General features: G+C 40.2%; 3 protein-coding genes across 5 annotated transcripts in view; 2 read left to right on the top strand and 1 right to left on the bottom strand.

Annotated features, from left to right (window-relative positions):
* micall1 (MICAL like 1) overlaps window positions 1-6,764 on the top strand; it is a 44,768-nt gene extending 38,004 nt beyond the window's left edge. For both annotated transcript variants that reach the window (XM_062982962.1, XM_008120301.3), the window contains exons 12-16: window positions 239-329; window positions 1,584-1,657; window positions 2,948-3,062; window positions 3,169-3,215; window positions 4,951-6,764. In XM_062982962.1, the coding sequence (XP_062839032.1) occupies window positions 239-329; window positions 1,584-1,657; window positions 2,948-3,062; window positions 3,169-3,215; window positions 4,951-5,072 (449 nt within the window). In that variant the 3' untranslated portion in view covers window positions 5,073-6,764. The remainder of the gene's footprint in view (window positions 1-238; window positions 330-1,583; window positions 1,658-2,947; window positions 3,063-3,168; window positions 3,216-4,950) is intronic.
* On the bottom strand, window positions 6,755-15,668 carry c5h22orf23 (chromosome 5 C22orf23 homolog). 2 transcript variants are annotated; one of them, XM_003227155.4, is made up of 7 exons: window positions 15,555-15,668; window positions 14,542-14,655; window positions 13,204-13,266; window positions 11,722-11,907; window positions 10,860-10,991; window positions 8,313-8,413; window positions 6,755-8,106 (listed from the first exon to the last, which is right to left on the bottom strand). In XM_003227155.4, exons 1-7 carry the CDS (start codon window positions 15,577-15,579, stop codon window positions 7,987-7,989), a joined length of 741 nt encoding a protein of 246 aa, XP_003227203.2. In that variant the 5' UTR covers window positions 15,580-15,668; the 3' UTR covers window positions 6,755-7,986. The 2 variants fall into 2 exon arrangements, with proteins under 2 accessions (XP_003227203.2, XP_062839036.1); XM_062982966.1 differs by lacking the exon at window positions 15,555-15,668 and adding an exon at window positions 15,417-15,539.
* polr2f (RNA polymerase II, I and III subunit F) lies at window positions 15,560-23,338 on the top strand. Its single transcript, XM_003227145.3, has 5 exons — window positions 15,560-15,691; window positions 17,655-17,724; window positions 18,343-18,473; window positions 21,283-21,354; window positions 23,168-23,338. The coding sequence occupies exons 1-5, from the start codon at window positions 15,672-15,674 to the stop codon at window positions 23,256-23,258; spliced, it is 384 nt and encodes a 127-aa protein (XP_003227193.1). The 5' UTR covers window positions 15,560-15,671; the 3' UTR covers window positions 23,259-23,338.
* The last annotated feature ends 2,724 nt before the right edge of the window (window positions 23,339-26,062 follow it).

Here is a 26,062-nt window from a genome sequence, read left to right as displayed (position 1 = left end):
TTTAGGAGGTGGGTTGGATCCTTCACGGAGGCATTATTAGTTGAAGAAATATTGCTCTATGTTGTTGTTGGATCTGTACTTCAAAAATAGCTTCTCTGGGTCTTCATTGCTTGAAGGAAGCATTGAGCAAGCGACAGAGATGCTCTGGTGCATATACCCCTTGCCATTTGCAGGGGAAGGAAAGTGGCTCCTTTCCCTCTGAAAGTTTCTGATCCTGTGCTCCCCGTTTGATTGGCAGAGGCACCAGAAGATGGTTTGCTGGTAGACTGGTTTAAACTCATCCATGAGAAGCATATGCTGGTACGACGGGAGTCTGAACTCATCTACATGTGAGTAGAATGGGCTGCAGTCCCAGAGTTTGCCTTCAGTCCCAAAGATGCTCACTGATGAGCAGATCTCATTGAACCCTGCAAGGCTTGTTTTGGCATCACTGTGCTGTGGACAGGACTGTTTCTTGAGTGGTCTCCTGCAAGTAGAATGATGATGATGATGATGATGATGATGATGATGATGATGATGAAATAATAATAATCAACTTTATTTCTAACCTGCCCTCTGTCCCCAAGGGGACTCAGGGCGGCTTCAAGAAACAAAATGACAAAATGGAAAGCTCAGGGCAAAACACAAAGGCTAAAAACACAAAGGGGGCAGGCTTAGCACCACAGGCTAAACTGCTGTGCTGCAGAAAAATCCTGAAAGGTCGGCAGTTTGATCTCAGGTCAGGGTGAGCACTCCCCATTACCCCCAGCTCACCTGCCCACCTAGCAGGTCAAAAGCAGAAGTGCAAGTAGATAAATAGGTACCGCTTTTAGCGGAGAGGTAATAAAGATGCCCTTAAAGACATCAACTGGAGGAAGGCTCAGTGTGGAAGATGTAGCAACAGCACGCACACGCACACACACACACACACCCATGGCCAGAGTCGAGCACAGTCTCCAAGATGCCAGAAATAAGATGGGAACAACTGCCTTTACCCCTGTCTGTGTTGTCTGTCCTTGTTAATTGTATAATTGGCATTGAATTTTTGCCGTATGTGTGTTCTGTAAACCGCTCTGAGTCCCCTTCAGGGTGAAAAGGGTGGGGTATAAATACTGTAAATAAGTAAATATATAAATAAAATGCCCAATGGATTGTCTTCAGGGTTCCTAGCTGGAAAAGTCTATGTGACACATATTAATCTCTTTCAGTCATCATTCCCTCTTTTATTGGATAATACTGAAGCAATAGTCAGTGTGCAGCTGGATTTCAAAAGCATCCAATATTCAGACAGATCCTTGGAAGAACATACTGTACTTCTAAAGAAATATTATCTCACTGAATATTTCCCACCATTGTATTCCTGGTTTATCACTAGTTTGAAACAGTTGTAACCACTTTGAGAGGGCTTCACAATCTTTAAATTGGATAGCAGTCATTAGGAACAGGAGCAAAGAACAGTTCATAATCTGTTTGGCTGCTTTAGAAACAAACAGAGTGCTGGGCTGGATAAGTGTATAGACTGCATATAGCTCTTCTTCAAGTATATACGCATACACAAATACTAAAATTACAAAGTGAATAATGCTCAGCTTCCTTTCTTTTAGTTTTAAGCAACAAAACTTGGAGCAGCGGCAGGCTGATGTGGAGTTTGAGTTGCGGTGCCTTCTCAATAAACCTGGTAAGCCTTTTTTGTTGTGCTCCTGCTGACTGGAAGGTGTTAAAATAATTTAACACCTGGGGGAAAATGACTATTATAGTCTAGTAGATCTGGAAGCTCCCAAATTGAGAAGAGTTGGATTACACTGAGAATATTGCTTTTTGTTGCTAGTGTGCTTTTCTTCACTTCTGTGCATCTTAACTGCCAGCAGGGAGCAATATTCAATAGAAGTAGTTTTTAATTTTATTACCAGCCTATCAGTGCACCCTCTATATGTCATTCCCTTATCTAGGTAGCAAAAGTCCAAGATTATGGATGCTCCCAGAATAGGCTGAAAATAGGAATGATGCATAGAACAGAGAACAGAATTAATCAATGTGTATAACTAAGTATGTATTGAGCTATATGTATTGAGCTATAGAAAAAATATTTTGTTAGAGAATTTTGAATATAAAGATTAGAATAGGAATTAAGAAAATTGGAATATTGGAATTTACTTATACTAATTCAGTTGGTTTGTCTATGTCCAGTGCAGTACTCTTTACTGCAGTCTACTTGGAAAAGTGTTTTTGGAGGGGGTAGACTATACTTCCCAGAATCCCCCAAATTTCAATGGCCAATACATTTTACAAATTATAATCATGCTGAGATCTTTTTAACTGGAAATAATGTTTTTGCTGTTAACTGCTTTCTTTGATTTATGGTGACCTTATGAATATGAAACCTCCAAGTCACTCTGTTATCAACAGCCAAGCTTTGGACTTGCAGATTGTGGCTTCCTTGATTGGATCTATCCATCTGTCAAGTGGTCTCCCTTTTTTCCTATTGCCTTCCATATTGCCAAGCATTGTTGACTTCTCTAGTGAGTCATGTCTTGTCATGAGATGTCCAAAGCATAACAATCTCAGTTTAGTCATCTTGGCTTTTAGGGAGAATCCAGATTTGATTTGCTTCAGGGCCATTTCTTTGGGGTTTTCTTTAGTAGAACTCTTCTCCAGTACTACAGCTCAAATAAATTGATTTTCTTCCTATCAGCTTTCTTGTCCAGCTTTCACAATTATATATGGAACCTGGAAATAAGATGGCATGGGCAGCATTATTTTAGTATTCAATTATATATTTTTACACTTCATAATGTTTTTTATAGCTGTCTTTCCTCCTTTAATACACAAGTTGCTGGGAATAATGTGACAGTAGGGTAAGTTGTGGCTTATGGGCTTGTATCAGATGAAATTTCATAGAGCAGGAGTTTGGCCATCTTACTAAATGAAGTTCTCTTTGTCACTGTCTTATTCTCTTTCTGCTGGACAGAGAAAGAATGGACGGATGATGACCGGGTGAGGGAGAAGGTGTTGATGCAGGAGCTTGTGACCATTATTGAACAACGTAATGCCATAGTCAACTGTTTGGATGAAGACCGGCAAAGGTAAACTACAACTGGATAGTATCATTTTTACAATGAAATCCTCTCTAGAGAGGATAGCTGTTCTCCCTAAGGCTAATCTAACTCTTGCTTTCTCTTGTTTTATCAGAGAGGAAGAGGAGGACAAAATGTTGGAAGCAATGATTAAAAAGAAAGGTGAGTGAGGACCAGGCTCCAGAAATTAAACAACCCATGTAATTCTTTGTTGACATTGATTCTCAAGTTATCATCCAGGACTGTCTGTAGATTCCATACTAACCAAGCTAAAACCTTCATTAGGCATCTCAGATTTATCCTCGGAGTGACACATACTGAGAAAGTTATATGTTGTGTCATGTTTTCTAGAATACTCCCCAGTCAATTCAGTAGTATTTTGCCAGCATGTTCAATAGAAATAGGAAGTACAGGAAAATATTACTGGGGGCAGGGGAAGATTTCAAAGGATGCTTTGCTTCCTCCCAAATCAGTTTCAGCCACATGTGATACTGACATATTTCCCTTACTGAGATATATCCCTACCAACAGAGGGCAACACATAGTCCATATCTCTGCTGAAGGACAGGGCGTTCATTGTATTGGCTGGTGGGCTTCCTTGAGCCAACACAAGCAGCAGCAACAGTTTCTCCTGCAACAGTCATCTCAGGGATGAAGGAAGCCCAGTATTCCCCTCAAAAGTGACTGTGAGAGAAGGAAGGGGAAAGTCAGAGGCACTGTGCCAAAGAGTCCAAATCCCTCCCCACAGCATTTGCCTGGGGGCAAACAGAGGCTAAACCATCCCTTCTCTTCTGAAGCAACCACTTCAGAAGAGGAATGAAAACCTAGAAAACTTTTCATGGCTATGCTGTTAATGTTGATAATTTGAGTTTTGCCAGCCATAGGAGAGGGGATGAAACAGTACAAAGCACTAAATCCCTGTCTTCTCCCAAACATTAGAAATTTAAAAAGGAGGAAAAGGTTAAAAAAATACAAGAGCCTTGTGGAAGTTTTTGGGTAATTTATTTTTGCAGGGTTTTATTTATTTTTTGTGAATTACAATGCGCATTCTCAGATGCACTGATGCATCTGTATTTCTGTAATTTATTTCAATCTGTAATACAGACAACTCATCCCATCCACCACAACTATATAACTGAGCATATAATACTTGCAGCTTGAATTACCTATCCATGTATCTTTCAATCCATAGCAGCTCTTGCTGGAATAAACTGGTTAGTCTTAAAAAGTGACACAAGATTACTTCCTTCCCTTTCCCGTTAATACTGAAATGCTACCTGTTAGATATTTGACATGAACAGTTTTAGGGTTTTTTATTGTCAATCCTAAAGACTTAATAAGAAAAGAACTCTGCCAGTTGTATTTAGCACCCAGGGAATATTTTGGGTTTTCTGTGTTCTCCTGGAAGATTGCAGTATTCACATCACCCTGATATTGAAATACAGTGATTTGAGGTAGCATTAATTTGCATGGGCATGGAAAGAATGCATCGGTTAAGTGGCTATTGCCTTTTCCACACTCCTCCAAAAGTACCAATAATTTATTAATTGAGCATATTATAAATTCTGTAACCAGTGTCAGTTTGATTTACACTAAATTGTCAACCTGCATTATTTAGGTTTTTGTGTCCTGGAATTAAGAATTTATTTGGCACAGAGTCTCTGGTGTTACAGATAATTTTTATGTATATAAGTGACATGGCAGCTTAGGTTCAATCCCTACTGCTTTAAGATAGTACTATTCTTCAAAAATATGGACAAATGCTTCATTCTGGATACTGTTCTCCAAGTAGTTAACTTGTTCAAGCCCTGCCTGTTTTTTTCTCTCTCCATGCCCCCCTTCCCCAGCTTGCATTCCACAGAAAGAATGTTTTATACATCTCTCTTTCTCTCTCCAGAATTTCACAAGGAAACTGATGCTGATAACAAGAAAAAAGGGAAATTCAAGCCCATGAAAGTGCTGAAGCTCCTTGGGAACAAAAACGAGTCAAAGAGCAAGTCACCCAAGGAGAAAAGCTAAAGCAGGTGGCAGCCAGAAGCAGGGGAGGGCTGCTGTTGCTCTCTGACTGCCTCTGCCCTGTTCACCTGGCACTTGGCAAACAGGACTTGCTGCCTCCAGCTTTCTGTCCTTCTAAGAAGTCATGGCTTGCCATACATGAACACTGGCTTTTCCTGGAGAAAGATAGTCACCTTCCAGCAACAGGTGCTCCTCCGCCTTAAGAAATAGGGGGTAAAGGTGGGTTAATGGCAAGCCCAGTCAGCACTGAAAATTATGGAGGGCAGACATGAAGGAGAAAGCCGCTTGTCTTTTTCAGCCTCAGGGAGGAGTGAGGGAGGGGAAGAAGTGAAATCATGTCTGACTTCCTCAGTTGCGCACATGTTCTTTTCATGGTTCTGAGCAGTCCAGGATTTGGGTGGCTGTGGGAAACTTGCACTAATTGTCTCCCTTCTCTAACTGTGATAATCACATGTGCCTGACATTATGAAACCCCTTTACAGCAGTCACAGGGGGTGGGACTCTGTTTTCCTGCTCCAAATGTATTTTTACCTTTGTGTCAAAAAACAAAAATCATTTCGAAAAAACTTGGGGCTTTCAAAGCAGGATTATTTATTTTATTGCTGGCTTAAACTGTTAACACTTAAAAGAGTTTGCAGAGAACACCTCAGTGTCATAATGGCTTATAGAAACAGCCAAATTACCAGAATCCATTCTAAAATGTCCCACTTTTAGAAGCCTTCTGCACCACCAAAGGTAATGTACCGTGAATTCTAAACCTCTTGGGGAACCCTTTAGCAAAATGAGAATATGACGCTCACTGCGCCTTGTAAATCCTCATGGTTGCTGCTGCTAATTTCATCTGTGGTGCTCCTTGGAGGATGCAGGAAGCTGGGAAAGGATTGACTATTCTGTTAGGCATTAGAAGATCTCAAGCTGTACTCAATGCCAACAAGGCTTGTTTGCCTTGCTCACCAGTGCCACCCTTCACTCATTTGGGGCAACTCAACTGCTCCTCCCTCAGCTTGGTCTGTAGATACTTTTCTAAAAATGCAAAGACAGTGCTTTCTGTTATTTTTTAGCAGACTTTTAAATCTGTCTATCCCAGTCCCAGCTTTCTTTTGATTTTGATATATGTATGTTGCTGTGTGTGCGTGTGTGTGTGTGTAGAAGAGAGACGTGTCTTTCTTCCTTTCTTTCTGCCTTCTCCTCTGCGCCGAGGAGCTATTTATTGAAATGTTTGTTTGGTCTGAGTTAAAACACTGATAGTATTGTAGATGTTGGTTAGTCAGCTGTTAGTCTTGAGTTCTTGTGAGCCGAGTAAACTACCAGCCCAGAGCAAATTGCTGTGCTGCCTTATTCAAATACGATGAATATCTTGACCAGGCCCTGGCTATGACGCTCACTCCAGACAATTCCAGAAGGGGAATTAGCTTGATGGGTGTTGCCAGCTCTGATCACGGCCATGTTCTCAGCCCCTACAAGTGAAGGTCGGCTGTCGGTAGGTTCCCACTCTCCACAGCAAAGTCATCCCTTGGTTCAGTCCCAAAGCACAACTTTCCCTTTTGCTCTTAAAAAAAGCCAAGGTTCTAAAATACCATCAGATTTACTCCAATCAGAAATCTCCACCAGACCTTGGTGAACAGAATGACACTGTATTAACTGCAGTTTTCACTAGCATGCAGGGAGCAAATTAAACAGAACAATTGTACTGAGCATCTGTTATAGCATTTTATTTCTGTGTCTTGAATCTCCTTGTCTGAACGGAAAGGGAGCAAGGTCAATTCTGCATAAATATATTTCCAGGAAGCTACAAGCAGAAAGTCATGAAGTCTCAAGTATATAGCAACATTCTTATTCTTTCTTTTTATTCAAGGAGGACAGCTAAAGGCTATACTAGACTTGTACTCACGTCTGCCTTGCCCCTCACATCTAACTTTGAATATAGGCAAATGAGGGGAGCTGAATGTCATTCTCCATCTCTTTGTGCTCAGTCACTTTTCTCCAAGACCCTTGTCTTATAGTAACAATGGAGCAAAAAGGTGCTTCAAGACAACAGACTGTAGTGAATGAAGGTACAGGTGAGATCTGCTCCTCTTACCTATCCACACTCAGAGTTGTAAAAACTGAAGTTTTCTGCATGATTGAGGCAGACATGTGAGCAAACATGGTTCCTCCATCAGATCTTGACTGGTCCTGACTTCTCACATCAAGAAAAAAGCTTGTGTTTATATCAATTGTTCTGAGTCTTCACTTTCCTATTTTGATTTAAAAGATACCATACTTGCCTTATGTGATTATACCAAAGATTATGATTAAAACACCAACATAAACCTCCAGTTTTGGCTAGAGAGATATTGAATCCTACAGGCACCTATGCAAAAATATGTCACTTGAACAACTGCTAGTACACCACAGTTCTCATTCTAATAAAAAGTAATGGATTTTTAAAAAAATGCATATCACAATGTTCAGAGGTTAGACAAGTATTCTGAGCTCTACCGTTACTTGTTTGTCTGCTTAAAGAAGGAAAGCAGTTTTCAGTGAATATTCCCGGCCAGCAGTCAAATGGCTGTTTGTAAGCCACACCCTTAAAAAGACTCTGTTAATGTAAAATAATCTGAGTTCATGCAGAAAACAGGATTTCTGACCAGCTGAGCTGCATGGAGAATACTGTTCAGTAGCTTCCAAGATTCTTGTTTACTTGCTGATTTTAGAGGCAAATAAACAGCAACCTCAGTGGAGGTGAACAGAGGAAAAGAGCACACTCAGCAAATGGAAGACTTTGAGTAGGGAAAGCATCCATGTTCAGCTGCCAAACTGAAGTCCAAAAAGATTGTGTACTGCTTCACTAAAGCATTAAAGGGCCATTCTTGACACTGTTGGGCTAGTAGAAAGTAGTCAGGATGACGCAGTCCTGTGCTAAGTTGGTATAGGACTACTGGTCTCCCTCTGTGCTTTGGGGATCAGGTTTGTTGCCTATATTGAAGGATTTAGCCATTGCATCTTTCAGTTCTGTGCTTCTCTGCTTGTCAATTAACTCCATCTCATGCAGTTTCTGGAAAGGGAATGAGGCAGAAGAGAATTTCAGAAGATTTCATTTCCTCACAAGATAATCTGCAGTTCAAGAGGTCAGAAGGCTTACCTCCACATAGGCATTTACCAGAAAATCCCCACATTCTTAAAGTATCTTATGCCCAGCAGTCAGAATGAAACAGTAATCATACAAATGTCAGAATTTTCAGATAAGAAGCAACCAGATACCTGTGATATTTCAGTGAGGATCATCCCGTGGTACAGTTTTCCCTGTCCCAGACCCTCCATCTCTGCCAGAAACTTCTGTCGATCTTGGATTTCATTCACCACTAGACAAGTGAAAAAAGATGAAGCATTACGAACGAAGAGCTCATGGGCTAGAACACATCAGTACCTTTGGTGGCATTCTGAACAGAATTGCACAAACATGGAAGACTGATTTATCAGTGTATGTTATCTTCAGTAAATGAAACCAGGTTTAGAAGTACACTGCTGAAAACTATGAAGCAGTTCAAGAGAGCTGTTGCCTGCCAGGTGGAGATAGACCATTGACCACTAGATGAACTGAAATCTGCCTTTAAAAATGTGTGTGAATGACTCTTTCACAGTCCTTTTTGCTGCCATAGGTGAGACACTGGCACCATCCCTTCACAAGCAGAATGTACCTCAGAATTCCTTAAACACAGATTCTGTAGTGTGTGCACCATTTACAAAGGGGATTCCCTGCACTTTTGCATGCCTGTATGTTTTGTTTCTACTGTAACAGGAAATCCCTGGCTCCCTAGTCTGCCTTATACCTGGGTTTAGCTTTATGTTTAGTTCTATATGGTGTATGTTCTGACAAGATGACTAATGCAAATCCACTGTGCCCATCTTTCATTTGCCCTCTTGTACCAATTTGCTATGATACCATTACGAGGAGCTTCTGTATGTGTAGCAGTAAGTCTATACTAGGGATTGCCTTGCATTGTATTGTTCCTGTTTAGCAAGATAAGAGTTATGTCCCTGTTGCATTGTTCATCCTGGAAGTGTAAGAAATCTTTGGATGCAAATAAGCAGTAACACCTAGCCACAAATATGGCAGCATGTGTTTGGCAGCTGCACTTGGCATTTATTTATTTATTCATTTACATAATTTATATACCGTCTTTCTCCCCTAGGGGACCCAAAGCAGTTTATAACATAACATACGAACAATGGACATAGTGTTAAAAATAGTCAACCCATAGTATTTAAAACATCCCAAGTAAGAACAGTTAAAATCACACAATCTGAAAGCATCAATCAAGGCCAGTCCAATGTCAGTTCTCCATTGCACGTATGGTTCAATGTCTCTTATTGCTGTTGATTAAAGGCTTGGTTCCACAACCAGGTTTTTAGTTTCTTCTTAAAGGCCATGAGGGAGGGCGCAGATCTGATGTCACTGGGGAGGGAGTTCCACAGTCTGCGAAGGAGGTGGGATCGAGAGCAGGGCCTCCCCAGATTATCCTAGATTCCGGGCGGGCTCGTAGGGGGAGATGTGTTTTGACAGTTAAGATGGGCCAGAACCGTTTAGAGCTTTATAGGCCAAAGACAGCACTTTGAATTGTGCCCAGAAGCAGACTGGCAGCCAGTGGAGCTGGTGTAACAGAGGAGTTGTATACTCTTTGTACCCTGCTCCAGTTAGCAATCTGGCAGCCATACGTTGGACTAGTTGAAGCTTTCAAGCAGTCTTCAGAGGCAACCCCACGTAGAGCACGTTGCAGTAATCTATCTGGGATGTAACCAGAGCATGGATTACTGTGGCCAAGTCAGACTTCCCAAGGTATGGGCGCAGCTGGCACATAAGCTTTAGTTGTGCAAAAGCTCCCCTGGTCACCGCTGAAACCTGGGGCTCCAGGCTCAGTGATGAATCCTGGATCACTCCCAGACTGAGAATCTGTGTCTTCAAGGAGAGTGTGACTCCATCCAACACAGGTTGTAACCCCACACCCTGTTCAGCCTTGCGACTGACCAGGAGTGCCTCTGTCTTGTCTGGATTCAATTTCAATTTGTTCGCTCTCATCCAGGCTGTCACAGTGGCCAAACACTGGTTCAGGACCCGAACAGCCTCCTTAGTTGCAGGTGGAAAGGAGTGATAGAGTTGGACTTCATCTGCATACAGATGACACCCAACTCCAAAACCCTGGATGATATCTTCCAGCGGCTTCATGTATATGTTAAACAACATGGGGGACAGTATTGAACCCTGCGGGACCCCACAAGTCAATAGCTGCGGGGCCGAGCAGGTGTCCCCCAGCAACACCTGGGTATGACCCTCCAGAAAGGATTGGAGCCACTGTAGAACAGTACCTCCAAGGCCCATTCCTGAGAGGACCCCCAGAAGGATACCGTGGTCAATGGTATCGAAGGCCACTGAGAGGTCCAGCAGAACCAGCAGGGTCACACTCCCCCTGTCGAGATTCCTATGCAGATCATCCACTAAGGCAACAAAGACTGTTTCAGTTCCATGCCCCAGCCTAAAGCCAGACTGCGCTTGATCCGGATAATCTGTTTCTTCCAAGAACACCTGGAGTTGTGAGGCCATCACACATTCCATGACTTTACCCAATGACTTTGCATCTGTAGATATGGGGAAAGGACACAATAAGGAGGATTCCCATAATAAATATAGGTATTGCTATCCTCTATAATAACTGTACTCCAATCTGAATGATATGCCGCCCCTCAATCTTCCCAAACTATAAAGTGTGCACTAGAGCACTGCTTTTAACCATGTAGCTTCATTGTACTTGCATTCATCGAACCGGTCCAGTTCTGGTACCTCTTCTTCCACTTTGACTGGTTGCTTCTGGGGCTTTTTCATTTTTTTATCCTTTCCAGTTGCTAAGATGTTTTGGAGCCTTTCCTTCTCCTTCTCCAAATCTCCTACAAATACCAAAATAAAACAATGATGTTTCACTTTTACCCCTACCCCTTGCAGATAATTGCAGTCAAGCTTCTTTCCCCAAAAATAAAAAAATTAAGGCGTGACGTTAAATTCCTGACTGTTTTTAAGAGTAATGGGTGACCATATGGATAAGTCAATGATAAATGCAGTGCCAGACAGTTGAAAACTAGGACTAGGAAATGCTAATTAAAATACTGCCTCTGCTGTTAACATATTGGTGGCTTCAGGTATGCCACTAATTTATTAAAAGTATTTTAATAACTTGCTTTTTATTCTGAGATACCAGGTGGGTTAAAACAAAAAACAAAACAGAAGAACAAAAATATTCTAGTATTATAAAATGATAAAAAGGCAAAACGGCATTATAATACACATAAGGAAAAAAATCAGAGCAAACTAAATTTAAGCCAAGACCACACTTTAATATGCCTGGTTAAATAAGTTTCAAGTTTGTGCCACCTCAACTGGCACTAACTGGGTTTCAATCGAAAGGGCATTTCAGAGATGAAGTACTGCCCATTGAGAAGAGGCTCTGCCTTTTCCCTCAGCTTCACACACACAAATGTATCCAGACAATTCTTATCTGGCAGGTTAAGCATATCCTTTCAAAATTCTAAAGTGCTAAAGACATGCTACATGCTATTACTGAACTATTTTGTAAAAGGTAACCTGTAAATACAGAATATCTCCAAAAGTCTGCTGGCTTACTGGTGGGTTGGGGCCTGAATTTCTCTCGCATATACGCATCTCCTGCCTGGCAATTCTGTGCAGGACGTAGATGAGGTCTACCATAGGGACCGATGGAGATAAAAGCCTTTGGTGGTGAGACACACTTTGGAACCTGTGGTTCTCTGCTGGATGTTGGGTTGCAGTGAACAGGCAAGGGGTCACCTCCTATGGAATGACAAAGTGGATACCTCCCTTGTGACATACAGCCAAGGACAGAATCTTAACATAACTCTCTTGGTACAAAAACCAAACATTCTAGGATCTCAGACTTGAACCAAATACCCAAATAAGACACGTAGATGCATTTATTTTAACAGAAAAAAACTTTACATACTTTCCTCAGTTGTGTGATATAACTGAAAAATGAACTTTGTGTTGCTAACAGCAGTGCTGCCTCCCATGTATAGTATATGTTGTTAACATATCAATATTAACATCTCCCTCACTTTCTCCCTCCCTCCCTCCCATGCAGTCCTAAAGCTGAGCTCTTCTCAAGATTTTCTTGAAACCAAAATTAAAGCCATGTCAGATGCGTGGCTCCTCTGAAAAGCTAAGATGCATTTATAGTATAATTTCCAGAGTGTTTTTATATAAATCTAAAGCTATGATGATTATAGTGACAGCACTCCTGTGTCATGTCTCTATAGAATGTCTCCATGAGTGTCCTTAGTCTTTCAGAGAATCCTGATGTCCCACATTAATTGGGTTTTAGTTTTTAAAAAGACTGGAGAAGACTAATATAGGATCATATATTCTCATTTTGAAGAAAAGGAAAGGTTTAAGAACACATATCCTGAATGTGGTGGGTCATGTTTGACAATCATTACCAATCCCAAAGAAACGACTTATGAGTTGAGCAAAACCTGTTTGTGTTGCACACTACTCTGGTGAGCTAACAAAATGCTGAACCAGGTATGAATTCAATAAAAAGCCAACATAGCTGCAATACAACAAATTGATCAAGTTGATTACTGAAAAACTGTACACTTTCAGAGAAAGGTTTTGGATGAAGGATTTTGGAAGTTACTGTCCCAAAACATAAATTATGAAAAATTACCTGGTTGTAAATGCAAGGTAAAGTGCAGTATGTGACACGAAGTCAAATTCTTTTTGAGTATCTGCTTTAATAATTAAAAAATTATTCCAAACTACTTTTACAGTATACGTTGAAGATCTGACTCACCAGCAGTCAGAACCACAAGACAGTTGTCATTAAAGTTCTGCAGAGAAAGCTGGATAAAACTAGAGTTGAGTAAACCTCACTCGTGACTTATTTCCACTTGCATCCTGTTTGACCTCTCAAGCCTATGTAAGATTGCTTTCCAAGAATGTAATTTAATTTTTTTGCTCAGGGATGGCTCATGTGACAGAGTGAACCAAATTTAGAAATCTGGAAACTGGTAATAACTAGCAACTTTGCAGCTAACTGTAAAGAAAAAGTTGGAGTCTGGCAGAACTCACGTTTCATGCAGTTTGTGAGATGACGTTGCTGGAAGCTAGTAAGCTTGGATTCTTGCATCATCACTGAAATGTAAAAAAAAAAATCTGGCAAAAAATCCTGTTCAACAAAGAGGACACTAATTTCACAGAAATACACATAAATAGAAGCTGTGTAGGAAAGATATTTCTGGTCTCTGGGAATGTCTCCCAGGTACTTAGAAGATGCTATCAAGGTCTTTAAATACAGCTTTCCTGAACCCAGAGTTCTTCATATATTTTTGGATACAACTACCCATGGAGTTTGGGTGCTTGCTGTCTAACACATTTGGGCATCACTACAATGGGGAACACTAATATCTAACTGCTCCTCAAAGTGGCAGTCAGTGGACAAGTGCTGTTTCATGAACCACTAGCTGTCAAGTTTCCAAAATAGAAACAGTTGTAGCCAGAGGCCACAAACATGGTAATGATACTTGGGATTCTAGGGTGGAAACTGCCAATTTCCCACATGGTTTTTCTATATAACATTGTTGCTCATATTAACCTAGAGTCCTACATAATTCAGAGCCAGCAGATTCCCTGTAGATGGGAAGGGAAAGAAAGAGTGACCAATATGAGAAGAACTGGAGACTTAAAGGAGCCAATGCCATCTGCTCTTTCTCTGAACTTTGTACCAATATCCATTGGCTGCTGTATATGATTATTTAAATATGCATGTGATCTGAGGACCCATATGCACTGTGAAGTTTATATAGGACACTGTGGGCACATGCTACAATACTGCAAAACAGGATGCATTGTAGAATTAATGCAGTTTGACACCACTTTACCTGCCATGGCTCAATGTTATAGAATACTGGAACTTTAAGCTGATGAGGCACCAGGCACTCTTTGGCAAAAAGATCTAAGACCTTGTAAAACGACAGCTCACATGATTTAACTTGTGAATTTTAATTGTGAGGTTTTGTATTATAGGTGTTTTAATAATCTTCACTTCACTTCTTCACTTCACTTTATTTCTTAATTAGTCGCTCTCCACCAGAGTGCTCCGAGCGACTTACAATTTAAAATATCATTCCACAATATAAAAACATTCAACATAAAAACATTCAACCTAAAAACATTTAATAATGTTGTGTTTTATCATTCTGTTGTACCCCACCTCAAGTCACAAGGAGAGGCAGGTAATAAATAATAATAATAATAATAATAATAATAATTATTATTATTATTATTATTATTATATGCTAAATTCATAGCATTCAGCCATGATCATTAAAGTGGTGTAAAACTGCATTAATTCTACAGTATAGATGCATCCTGAATATCATTCTGATCTTCCTGTCACTCTTCAGGTACCTTTTAGTAGTTCTTGTGTTTCATGGCTGTATTTGATCCCAGTGGGCACATGCCAGAAGCCAGTGCCTTTTGCCACAGCTGGTATGTTTCTCTCTCGGAAAGTCATAGTTATACCTTGAAAAGAAGAATGAAGAAATACATCTTCCGTAGCTGTCAGGACCACAATTCCAAGATGAATTTTGTATCATCCTACCACATGATCCTACAACATCGTAAACTGAGGATTTTGTCCATTAAAAGTTGATCACTGTGAGGATTTTTTCTTTTTTCTCTTCATTAGGGTATATAAAGTGTATACATTGAAATATACTTTGGAAAATACAGACAAATATTTTGCTTACATTTAGGGTCTGATTGCCATATGAGCAATGTGTCCTGCTTGTGTTTATTATGTACAGTAGAGTCTCACTTATCCAAGCCTCGCTTATCCAAGCTTCTAGATTATCCAAGCCATTTTTGTAGTCAATGTTTTCAATATATCGTGATATTTTGGTGCTAAATTCGTAAATACAGTAATTACAACATAACATTACTGCGTATTGAATTACTTTTTCTGTCAAATTTGTTGTAGAACATGATGTTTTGGTGTTTAATTTGTAAAATCATAACCTAATTTGATGTTTAATAGGCTTTTCCTTAATCCCTCCTTATTATTATGTATTTGCTTTGAACTGGGTTATCTGAAAAATATATATGGCAGTGTGGCCTCAGATAACCCAGTTCAAAGCAGATATTGTGGGATTTTCTGCCTTTTCTGTTTTGGACTTCTAGTCCCAGAATTCCACGCTGTTGGCCAAGATGGCCGGGCTTCTGGGAGTTGAAGTCCAAAAGGAAGAGTGAAGTAAAGCGAAGATACAACCACCCCCCAACTCAACTCTTTCATCTCCATGCTTTGGGAATTCATTATTGTTATTTTCCAATATCGAGATCTCAATATGCGGCGAGAGGTGAGCATATATGCCTTCGGCCTAAAGAGCGCGCTCCTCGTCAGTTCCCCCTACCCCCTCGCTTACCCGAGCCGGCGGCTCCCGTCACCATGGCAACCAGCTCCACCACCCGCTTCCGCTGACGTCAGGACCGGAAGTAGTTCCGCGCGCGGAAGATGCTCGCTTAAGCAGGAGAGCGGCAAGATGTCAGACAACGAGGATAAGTAAGCGAGCAAAACTCTGAGGGGCCTGGCAGTGTTGACGGGGAGGGAGAGAGGGATCCTGCCACTCTCCGTGTTGTGGCCCTCTTGGGGCCGCGCTTGGGGCCCCGAAGCAGGGAAGGTGGGGTCCTACAGAACCCTGGGATTTGTAGTTGAGCTAGAGCCGGCTCTACACCAGGCCTCCTCACATTGCGACCATCCCGCTGTTCGGCCTTCAACTCCCAGAAGCCCCCGCCAGCTTGCTCTGTCAGGAATTCTGGGAGTTGGAGGCCCAAACAGAGGGAGGGCCGCAAAGTGAGGAGGACTGTTCCACACTGCAGAACTATGGCAGTTCGCCACCGCCATGGCTCAGTGCTACGGAGTGCTGGGAGTTGTAGTTTGGCCTTCTCTTTGGCAGAAAAGGCCAAGGTCCTTGTCAAACTACAAGCCCCAGGATTCCATAGCACTGAGCACAGGTGTGAGACAACAGGAAGCGAGAGAAATCAACCTCTAGGAAGGGAAATGCACTCCTGAAAGAGTCATTGTGGGGAAAAGGTGTCTCCACTGAAGCATTATCACCAATCCAGAACAAGACAGTTTTTTCAAACTCCAATCACAAGGACAGAAAGTGAGGTGAAATCTTCTGAACAGAGGCACAGATAGCAAAACAAACTCCACAGGGTTGTTAACCCCTCACTGTGCTACTCAAAGCTAATTTAGGTTTTTTTTAATGGCTGGGGTTACACTTATAATGTACTTATTCCAACTTAAATACAAATTCAACTTAAGAACAAATCTGCAGGACCTATCTACCTCACAACTTCTGAGGGTGCCTGCCACAGATGTGAGTGAAATGTCAGAAGAGAAAGCTTCTGGAACTTGGCCATACAGCCCAAAAGACTCACAGCAACCCAGAACCTATCTTGTTTGTAACTTGGGGACACACACATAAGATACATAATACCACAAACTGCAACAAAAATAAGGAAAAAAAACCCTTAACAAAATCAAAAGCCATCCATGTTATTCATACTCAACCTCTGTATATTCACTACCTTCAAAATTGACTTAGCATTGTCCAGAACACTGCAGATAATATTATCCTTAAATCATTTTCTTTCTTACCTTATACCTGTATTCTAGGCTAAGTGGCAGCACTTCTGCATCAAATGTTACTGTTATTTTTGTTTATTTATTTACGGAACGTATACCCCCGCCCTTCTCAACTCCAAAGGGGACTCAAGGCGGCTTTACATATAGGCAACTATTCAATGCCGTAAAACAACATACAATTAAAATAAACATTTAAATTAAATTAACAGTAATACACATTAAAACATTTTAAAACATTACATTAACTATTAAAATGACACCATCCACAATCGTAATCTAGGCCATTCCAGTAGTCATTGCACATATTCCATTTTGGACACATTTGCTATTATCAATATTGTTATTTATAAATGGCCATAACTGTAAACAGTGCTTTACAAATAAAAGAACAAGTAAACCCTCAGATCTGCATTCCAATTAAGCCACAACACAATGAAAGCAAAAGGCAGTGTGTAAAGGGGTTATTTTAATCAGGTACTGCCTATTTCTCCTTCCCAAGACCATAGTTGGGAGGGCCTTTAATTTGCTAATACACATAGGCATAATGGAGCTGTGATCATTATTGTCATTATTCTTACTATTTTTCTGCTCTTGCTCCATGTAACTCTGGTTAGGATTCCCTTCTCTCACAATTTCAATACGTTCATTCCATAAAGTGTTGCATACAGCCTAAAGGTCACTTTCCCCACACCCCATTAAGAAGATATGTGAACATTTTGCTGTTGGAAGAGGCTGAACACTCTATAAATGGTTTTTTTTTTTGGGGGGGGGGATTAAGGTGATGCTTTGTATGAAAATAAGCAAGAAAGTTTTTGAACATGAGACTGTAGACGGATTTGACCTGTTGAAGGTTTTAGCATTTTTCTTCCACCAGTTTTGATGGAGATGATTTTGATGATGTGGAAGAAGATGAAGGATTGGATGATCTAGAAAATGCCGAGGAGGTAAGTAACTTCAGAATGTGGAAAGTGAATGTCTATATAATCACAGCACTGACTTACAGTAGTCCAAATTTTCTTTAAAACGTGTGCATGCACATGTACACAATTTTATCAGGATATATTTGAATTGAGGAAAAAGGAATAGGCAAAAAAATAGGAAATAAAGCCATATCTTCGGCACGAGATTGAATGGGTTTAATTCTCACTAACTCCTCCAAAACTCATAGGGTTAGAAAGTGGATAGGAAACAGGCCATAGACCACTGGTTCTCAACTTGGGCCCCCCAGATGTTTTTGGCCTTCAATTCCCAGAAATCCTAATAGCTGTTAAAGTGGCTGGATTTCTGGGAGTTGTAGGTCCAAAACATCTGGGGACCCCAGGTTGAAAATCACAGCCATAGACTGTTACTTAAAAGTAGACATTTCTAGATTACTGATGGAGCTTTGTCACCTGTTTAATCAAAAATATATTTATCTAGTGTCTTCCGACTTTTATTGTTTTATTTAATGTCTTTCATTTAAATTATTTGTAGGGTTAGAGTTTAATTTTCAAACAATCCAATGGCTTATCTATATTATAATGCTGTTGATGTAATTAACAGTTCCTTAAATTGTTCTACAGGAGGGTCAGGAAAATGTGGAAATTCTGCCATCTGGAGAACGGCAGCAGGCAAACCAGAAGAGGATCACTACCCCTTACATGACCAAATATGAGAGAGCCAGAGTTCTTGGTACCCGCGCGCTCCAGATAGCGTAAGTACTTCACCTGTATAGCTAACAAATATTACAAACATTTATCTCTATATGTTGAGACACTTCCCTCTCGGTGCCACACCTGGTACTGATTTTATCTTTTCTTTCTTACCTTATGAAAGTTGCTTTTCTATTCATTTAGACTGAACAGTGTGGCTTTTATTATGTCCTGGAGAGTTCTGTGCTTTTTCTCAATGTATTACACGTACTTGATTTCAGATTATGTGGGGAAGTTCATCAAACTCATGTATGTCCAACTGCACATGCAGATTACTTGAAGAAGTGAGATAAGCATAAATGGCAGTGGATGGTGCCTTTCATCAGCTGTAACTCTTGTGACCTTCCTCTCTTGGAAGTTTTTCATACAGTCTTGCAAAACTTCAGCAAGGAGAAAAATATTAAAAATCTTTGGCTATATACTTTATTTACTCAAATCTAATGCTCATCTTTTTTTGGTTAAATTACCTTCCCAAAATTAGGGTGTGCATTAGAATCACATAATATGGTAATCTTAGTGCTGAGACAAAGCAAAAGGGAAGCTACTTCAGGAGCACCAGGAACTCCTCTTTGAGGGACCTGATCTCTAATTTAATTGCATGGCTCAATGCTATGCAGTGCTGGGATTTGTAGTTTGGTGTGGCATCAGCATTCTTTGCTAGCCCCCATGATCCCAAACTACAGCCCCCCATGACCCCATAGCATTGATCCAAGGCAGTTAAAGTGGATGGATATCCACGTGTACTTATGCAGGCAATTTGGCTTTCAGTTGTTAGACTGATAACCTAGTTGTCTCCCATAAAATATCTTGTTTCTACATGATGCTTTCAAGAGACAAAAAATAAAGTAGACTTCGTTAAAAAGTAACGTATCTGGTTGATTCACAACCAGGTCCATAACTTGTCAATCCAGTTACAGATAGGTTTGAAGTGGTTTCTTTGTGTAGATAACAAGGCATCTTGGTTATAATCAAGAGCAACTTCAGTTTGCTCTTAACCATCCATAGTCTCATGGTGTCTGATGGAGTCTGTGCTGTAATGCAGACTCATGGCGTTTCAAGCATCTCATGGCTAAAGCATTTCTGTGTTCTAAAATACAGTCTGAGATCTCAGCAGTCCTAGATCTGATCATGTAATCTGCAGCCCCTCCCACAACCTCAAAAAACTAAGAGTAAAGAGAAAGCTGCATACCAAAACATACATATACAATACAGTAAGCAAACAGACTCATATACAAATAAATTACTAGTGGAGGCTTGAAGAAGGTTGCTATTTCCAACAGGAACTGGGGTTCTCTTTGAACAAATGAAAGCACAATTCTTCCAGTTCAGTAGGAAAAGTTGATATGAACTACTGAAAACATGATTCCACTTATGCTGCTTCAAATCTGGGAGTACCTGAACACCATTCTGAAGAGACTGGAGGGGAAATACTGATCTTCTTGGCTTAAATTTGAGCATTTTGAAACATTGGTCAGTGAAAATGGAAAGAAATATCCTTATTCAGTGCTCAGCAGTATCTTCCATCTAGAGCTTTATAAAAACATGCAGAATCAATTTAGTGCCACACCTTGAGCTGTATCCGTACCTTACAGAAGCTTTGACCCTGCAAAAATTAAAATCAACATGCCAAGAGTTGAGCCGCATTCCTCCCTGAAGTCAGTAGAAATCCCATTGCTTTGATAAGACAACTGATACTTGTTTGCTGGCATCTGTTAGAATGCTGAGTTTGTTTTTTAAATAAATAAAAAAGAATGCTGTGCTTGTCTGAGAATTATACCACTTGGTTTATTTATTTTAAACTCTTAAATCTCATCCGACCAAAAAGGTGCCCTGTTTAAAATGTACATATGCATTGAATGGTGTGAAGATTTAATTATTCCATGCTTTTGTACAGTTCTATGTCTGCTGGGCATGGCATAGACCAGGGTGTCTTAAACCTTTTCCACTGGTAACCCCTCTCCATCTGATAAATTTTTATGTGACCCCAGGTATATAGGTATATAAAATAGACATAAAAACCAAACCTTTAATGATAATCAGCATTTGCGAAGCTTGCTGAGCAGGCTGGTTTTCCTTTTTAGAGTCCACCATGAACATTGCTAACAGATTTGGGTAAATGGGCAGTATTCAGAAATCTTTTACTGTTGCCAGTTTTTTGTGACCCCCAACATTGAGCTAAAGGAGCCCCGTTTGAGGTCAGGGCCCACAGTTTAAGAAGCAGTGGTGTAGACATCCCTTTTGTTTTTTTAAGCTTCTGGTGGGTAGCCAAAGCGGTGCTGTTCCTCATGACATTCAGCGTTTAAAATGGTTGTAACTGCTTCGAATCTGGATTCTAGGATTATTTTTACACTACTTTTTGAAATCCTTAAAGTATTTATATGTTTTTAAAAAGGTTTTTATGTGTTCATGGCCTGGGGAGGCCTTTGTGAGCTGGGAGGCAAAACAGAAATAGTTTGAAATAATTATTTTTCGTATCACATGGATGTCAGTTTGGTGTTTTTCATGATCTAACTGTTGCCACTCATTCTTGCTACATTACTACTCCATAGCATTTTGTGTTTGTATATATTAGCAGTGATGTCTTTAATTTACATTTACTTTTTTCAATTTAAATAAAACAGTAAAATCAAATTTTAAAAGTTTTACAATGCATCAATTTAAATGACAGCAAGCATACATATGACAAAACAGGGTCAGCTGAAAATGAGAAAGTAGGATAATAAAAAATCAGGAGGAAATAAAATGTTGGCCTCGGGGTGAAACTTTCCAGTAATTGCCTAAAATTCATGGAATCATTTTCTTCCTACTCAGCATGTGTGCCCCAGTGATGGTGGAGCTGGAGGGAGAGACAGACCCATTGCTGATTGCAATGAAAGAGCTCAAGTAAGCTGGAGCAATTTTGAATGATCTGCATGATTTGTCACAGAATATCATTTGCTCTTTACCTTTTTCTGTTTGTGTGTGAAATCAACATGCTGGGAATCAGATCAAGGATTGGTGCATTCAATTTGCCCTGCTTGTCACCATCCCTATTCCCTCCCATTGTTGAAAGGATAACATCTATCCATATAGGTTCCTAAATGATATAAAACCTTGGTTTTCCTTGGTTCTTAATTTCTTGGAAATGTCCACTGGTAGGGAAGATTCTCCCACTCCAAATGTTTACTCCCAATTCGTGAAGAGTGTCAAGCAATGCATCTACATTGTATAGTTAACATAGTTTGATACCACTTTAAATGCCATTACTCACTGCTATGGAATCATATTTAACATATTTCTGTCAGAGTGATGGTGCCTCACCAAACTGCAACTCCCAGAGCTTCATACCATTGAGCCGTGGCAGTTATGTCAAAGCGCTTTAATTCTACAGTATAGATACACCCAAGGGCAGGAGTGGAGGGGAGCTAATGCACTCACCACCTGTTTTACATGTTGACTCTACACAAAAGTGGAACAACTAAAGTAGGTGCCTTTAAGTTCCAATAGAGACCTTGTAGTATAGTGGGTCATTATATATCAATTCTATCTTGTAATTACACTTGCATATTTAAAGCAGAAGGAATAGCAAACAGAATATTGTTTCAGCTACAAATAATTGTAGGTTTTATACAGATTTCTGTACATCTGTTGTGATTTTTTTTTTTTTTGCAGAAATCTAACTAATAAACCTTTGGCTTTTCTGTAGTTTTTGGTTCTGCCACCGTGAAACTAACAGGACTAGCACTAATCTGTATTTAGAATTTAACGCTTAATTGATTAGAAAGTCCCAGTGCCAATATCTGCCTTATTCACCATCTTTGAAAAGACTTTCAGAAAATTGCACTTCTGCTGTAGAATGACTAGATAAATGTCATGCATTACAGCAGAAATGGCAAGAAAACAAAACACACCCAAAAAGCCAGTTCCTGTTCCTTCCTTGCATTTGTACACATCCTTCCTTCCTTCCTTCATTAAGGTTTGGCTTTCTTCCTAAAATGAGCTCTAGCTCTCATTTTCCATATAATTGAACATTCGTACATTCATGTTTGCATAACTTTATGGAAGCAAGTTTGATTAATCCAAGAGCTTCATTATCCAAACTTGGTTTAGTGTTCAGGTCATATGGAAGCTGACAGTCATTGCCTTATTTCGCCAATAGGAGATCACGAAAGGAGACTTCCTGTCAGAGATGACATTTTGTATATAGCCTTGGGCCACTGTAATAAATTCTTGTAATTTTTAGAGATTTCCTCCTTTTTACTTTTCATGTGCTGCAAGATTATAAACCTGATATCCTGGATGAAGTCCAAGCTGGATAATTACATTGTTGACCTAAAAAGTCGTATTTAGATTAAAGTGGATTTGAATTTCTTTTCTTATAAATCTAAATTGTCGTCCACGTCTCCAAGAGCTTCTAATGGCTATAGTATTTTACTCAGGGTTAGGGGCGCTTCTGTGATTTGTTACGTGTGTGAATGTTTTAAACTCTGCATGAAAAGGGTGTTATAGTTTTCATTTTTGTCCTTTTCTTGTTCATTGATATTCCTTTGGTCATGATTCAGGGCTAGTTAGCACAGAGTATCTCCTGCTCAGCTTTAGAGGACAGGGAAACACTGTAAGTGCTCAGTGTCATACTACTTACCTGTGTACATCTGGGCCAAAGCTTCTAGGACATGATCAACACTTGACCTCTTCTGTCTTTCTTTTCTCCTTGCAGAGCCCGGAAGATTCCCATAATTATCCGCAGGTACCTGCCCGATGGAAGCTACGAAGATTGGGGTGTAGATGAACTAATTATTACAGATTGATCTGTGCTCCAACCTAATCTTTACTGCAGATTCTAAAATTATTTTATTTTTGTGTAAATAAATACTAAAATTCCATTATACATTGATTCTTGGATGTTAATTCCGAGGAAAGGGCATAGTCTTCCTTTTTCTGTTTTAGTGTTGTAGCTGTTATTACAATGCAGCCTGCATTTCTTGTGGCATTTAATCTTTGTCTGCTTTAACTGACCAACATGAAGTGCCGTTTAAACACCACATCTGTGAATTATGGTGGGGAGAGAAGAACAGCTTCCTCATTATTTGTCTGTGACCATCATGGTATACCTAAATGATTTTGAAGTGATCCTGCAGCTGCCAGGCTTCCAGATGCCTTCTAAGGCGATTGAGAGACGCCATCCTCACCCCCCTTTGACTTGCAGCCTTTTCCAGGGGCCTGTAGTAGCGAAGACATTTCTGTTGCCCGCCAGCAGACAGACATGCCATTGTGCCCATGAGCAAGTTGCCTTGGAAACCCCCCAATTTCCCCTCTGATCAAGGCTGGCTCTGTGGGCTTCTCAGGAGTATCACAGAGCGACTCTCATCAAATCTCCCATTGTTCCCTGCTCCTGCCCTGGCTTCTTATCAGTCAACAGGATCCCCTTACAGTGGCTGTAGTGCAGCAGGAAACATAGTTGCTTGGATGGGTTGCTACCTAGTGAGATTTTGCCCGACATGCATGGGTATCCTCTATGCTATAAGGCAGGTATCAGTGCACCTCGTTCCCACCACCTCAGCATCAGCCTTGCTCAAAATGGATTTGGTCTTTTCATTCCAAAGTACTACAGTGCTCCTTAAGCAGCAGGAAGGATAGTTCTTAAAACTTTTATTATAATGGATCACGCTGTATCAAGGAAAGAATATTGTATAAGAGGCAAAATAAAGAAGAGTATTGTACAAACATGTACCAGCAATATTTAAAATATAAAAGCTCTTTCTTTGGTAGATCTTTTAGTCTGTTGCAGAGAGGTCTTGTGGCACCTTATGGCCTATCAAAATTATTAAGCACTTTTTTCTGCTGTAATCTGAACAATGTTAGATACCATACTCTAATTGGAAATCATACATGTATTTTACATTGAAAAAGTAGCGTATTTATTGATATAAGACGTGAATACCCAAACAACCATAACAATTTAAAAAATAAATAAAGGATGATATTTTAAATAGTTACACAGTGAACAAATATCTCAGTGGAAATCTGTAAAAAAATTGGGCTAAGAACACTGGAAACTGGAAACAAAAAGCTGTGCAAATTGAGAACCAACTGGTATTCCCTGAGAAAAAACACCCCAAAGGTAGAGTTTCAGAATTGGAACAACAACAAAAACTTTGCTTCTGCTGTTGCCGACTGTTAGAAGTGTAAATGACAGAGTACAGGGACTTAATGTACTGTTCTCTGTGTGTATTGAGGTATACAAGGTAAGTATTTCTTAAGGTATGCCAGATCCAGCTTGATAACTTTAAAAGGTCAATGGGAGCACCTTAAACTGGGTTTGCAAACAAATGAAAGCCAATGTAGACAGTCCAGCATTTGAGTAATATGACCTCTGCTAGACAAAACCTCAAGTAGGTAAACAGGCACATTCTGCACTACCTGGAGTTTCCAGTCTAAACCAGGTCATTTTATCCCAGATGATGAGTTATAAATGGCATGTTGGCTGAAGTTGGTAGGAGATACTTCTGGATGCAGCCATGACAGTTAAGTTGCAATGGAAAGTTAAGGGAGTACTCACCATACTACAACTTAGCTTTCAGGCAGTAGTTCTCAACCTGTGGGTCTCCAGATGTTTTGATCTTCAGCTCCCAGAAATCCTAACAGCTGGTAAACTGGCTGGGATTTCTGGGAGTTATCGGCCAAAATACCTGGGGATCCACAGGTTGAGAACCACTGCTTTAAGGGAAGAGCATCCCTATGAGGAATTGGTAATGCAGTCCTTGATTTGGTACTCACCTTAATCTTACTGGTCTTGATCTAGTCTAGTGCGTAGATTCCAAGTCATTATATCACCTGGAATCTGTATAGGGAATATGATACTTACATGTTTAATATACTGTCAATATGATGCTAGAATTGAGATGCATCACCAGAGCAAATATCTCTGAAGACTCTGGATAAAGCAGCTTAAAAAAAACCTCAGGGGGTGGGGGCAGACTAATTTTAAAATCCGATAGCTAAGAGTCTTCTTTGCTGCTTTGTGTAAAAAACATACCTCTTATCTACTCCGTTATGGCCTCGCCATTGCTCCAAGGAGTGTCGTAGCTCATCATCTGCACAATCTTGCCACATCACTGGAACAGAATCCTCCTGCAGACAACATGCTCAAGTGTATAATATCCCAGCAATATTCAATTGGCCTTCCACATTTGTAGGTTTAGATCCCCCAATGTGATAGAGTTGTGCTGGAGGACCTAGATATTGCTAGTAAGGTGGTCTCTCAGGTATAAAGATGGTGGGTATGTCCCTAGTCCCCAGAAAATATGAATGGCAGACTAGTCATGCTTCATATTTAAAGGCAGAAACTCACAGGTCATAACAATTGCTGTCCATCCCAAATAATCAAATCTTTCCCCACACCACACACATTCACTCACACAGAAAGCAAATGATTCAGTAAAACACTTTGATTTATTGATCAGCCTGCTGAATGTGTTGCTTGGGATATGTGAGGCTTTCTGCCAAATGCATTAAGGCCACACCTGTCCAGATTGCTATGAAAAACTGACTGGGCTTTATTGGGCAAACTGGACTCGGTAGATTTCAATATTCCACTGCATATCCTCCTTTC

Source organism: Anolis carolinensis, chromosome 5 (genome assembly GCF_035594765.1).
Source record: "Anolis carolinensis isolate JA03-04 chromosome 5, rAnoCar3.1.pri, whole genome shotgun sequence".
NCBI classification, from domain to species: Eukaryota; Metazoa; Chordata; class Lepidosauria; order Squamata; family Dactyloidae; genus Anolis; species Anolis carolinensis.
Note: the sequence above shows the minus strand (reverse complement) of the source record. Positions and strands in the feature narration are given on the sequence as shown.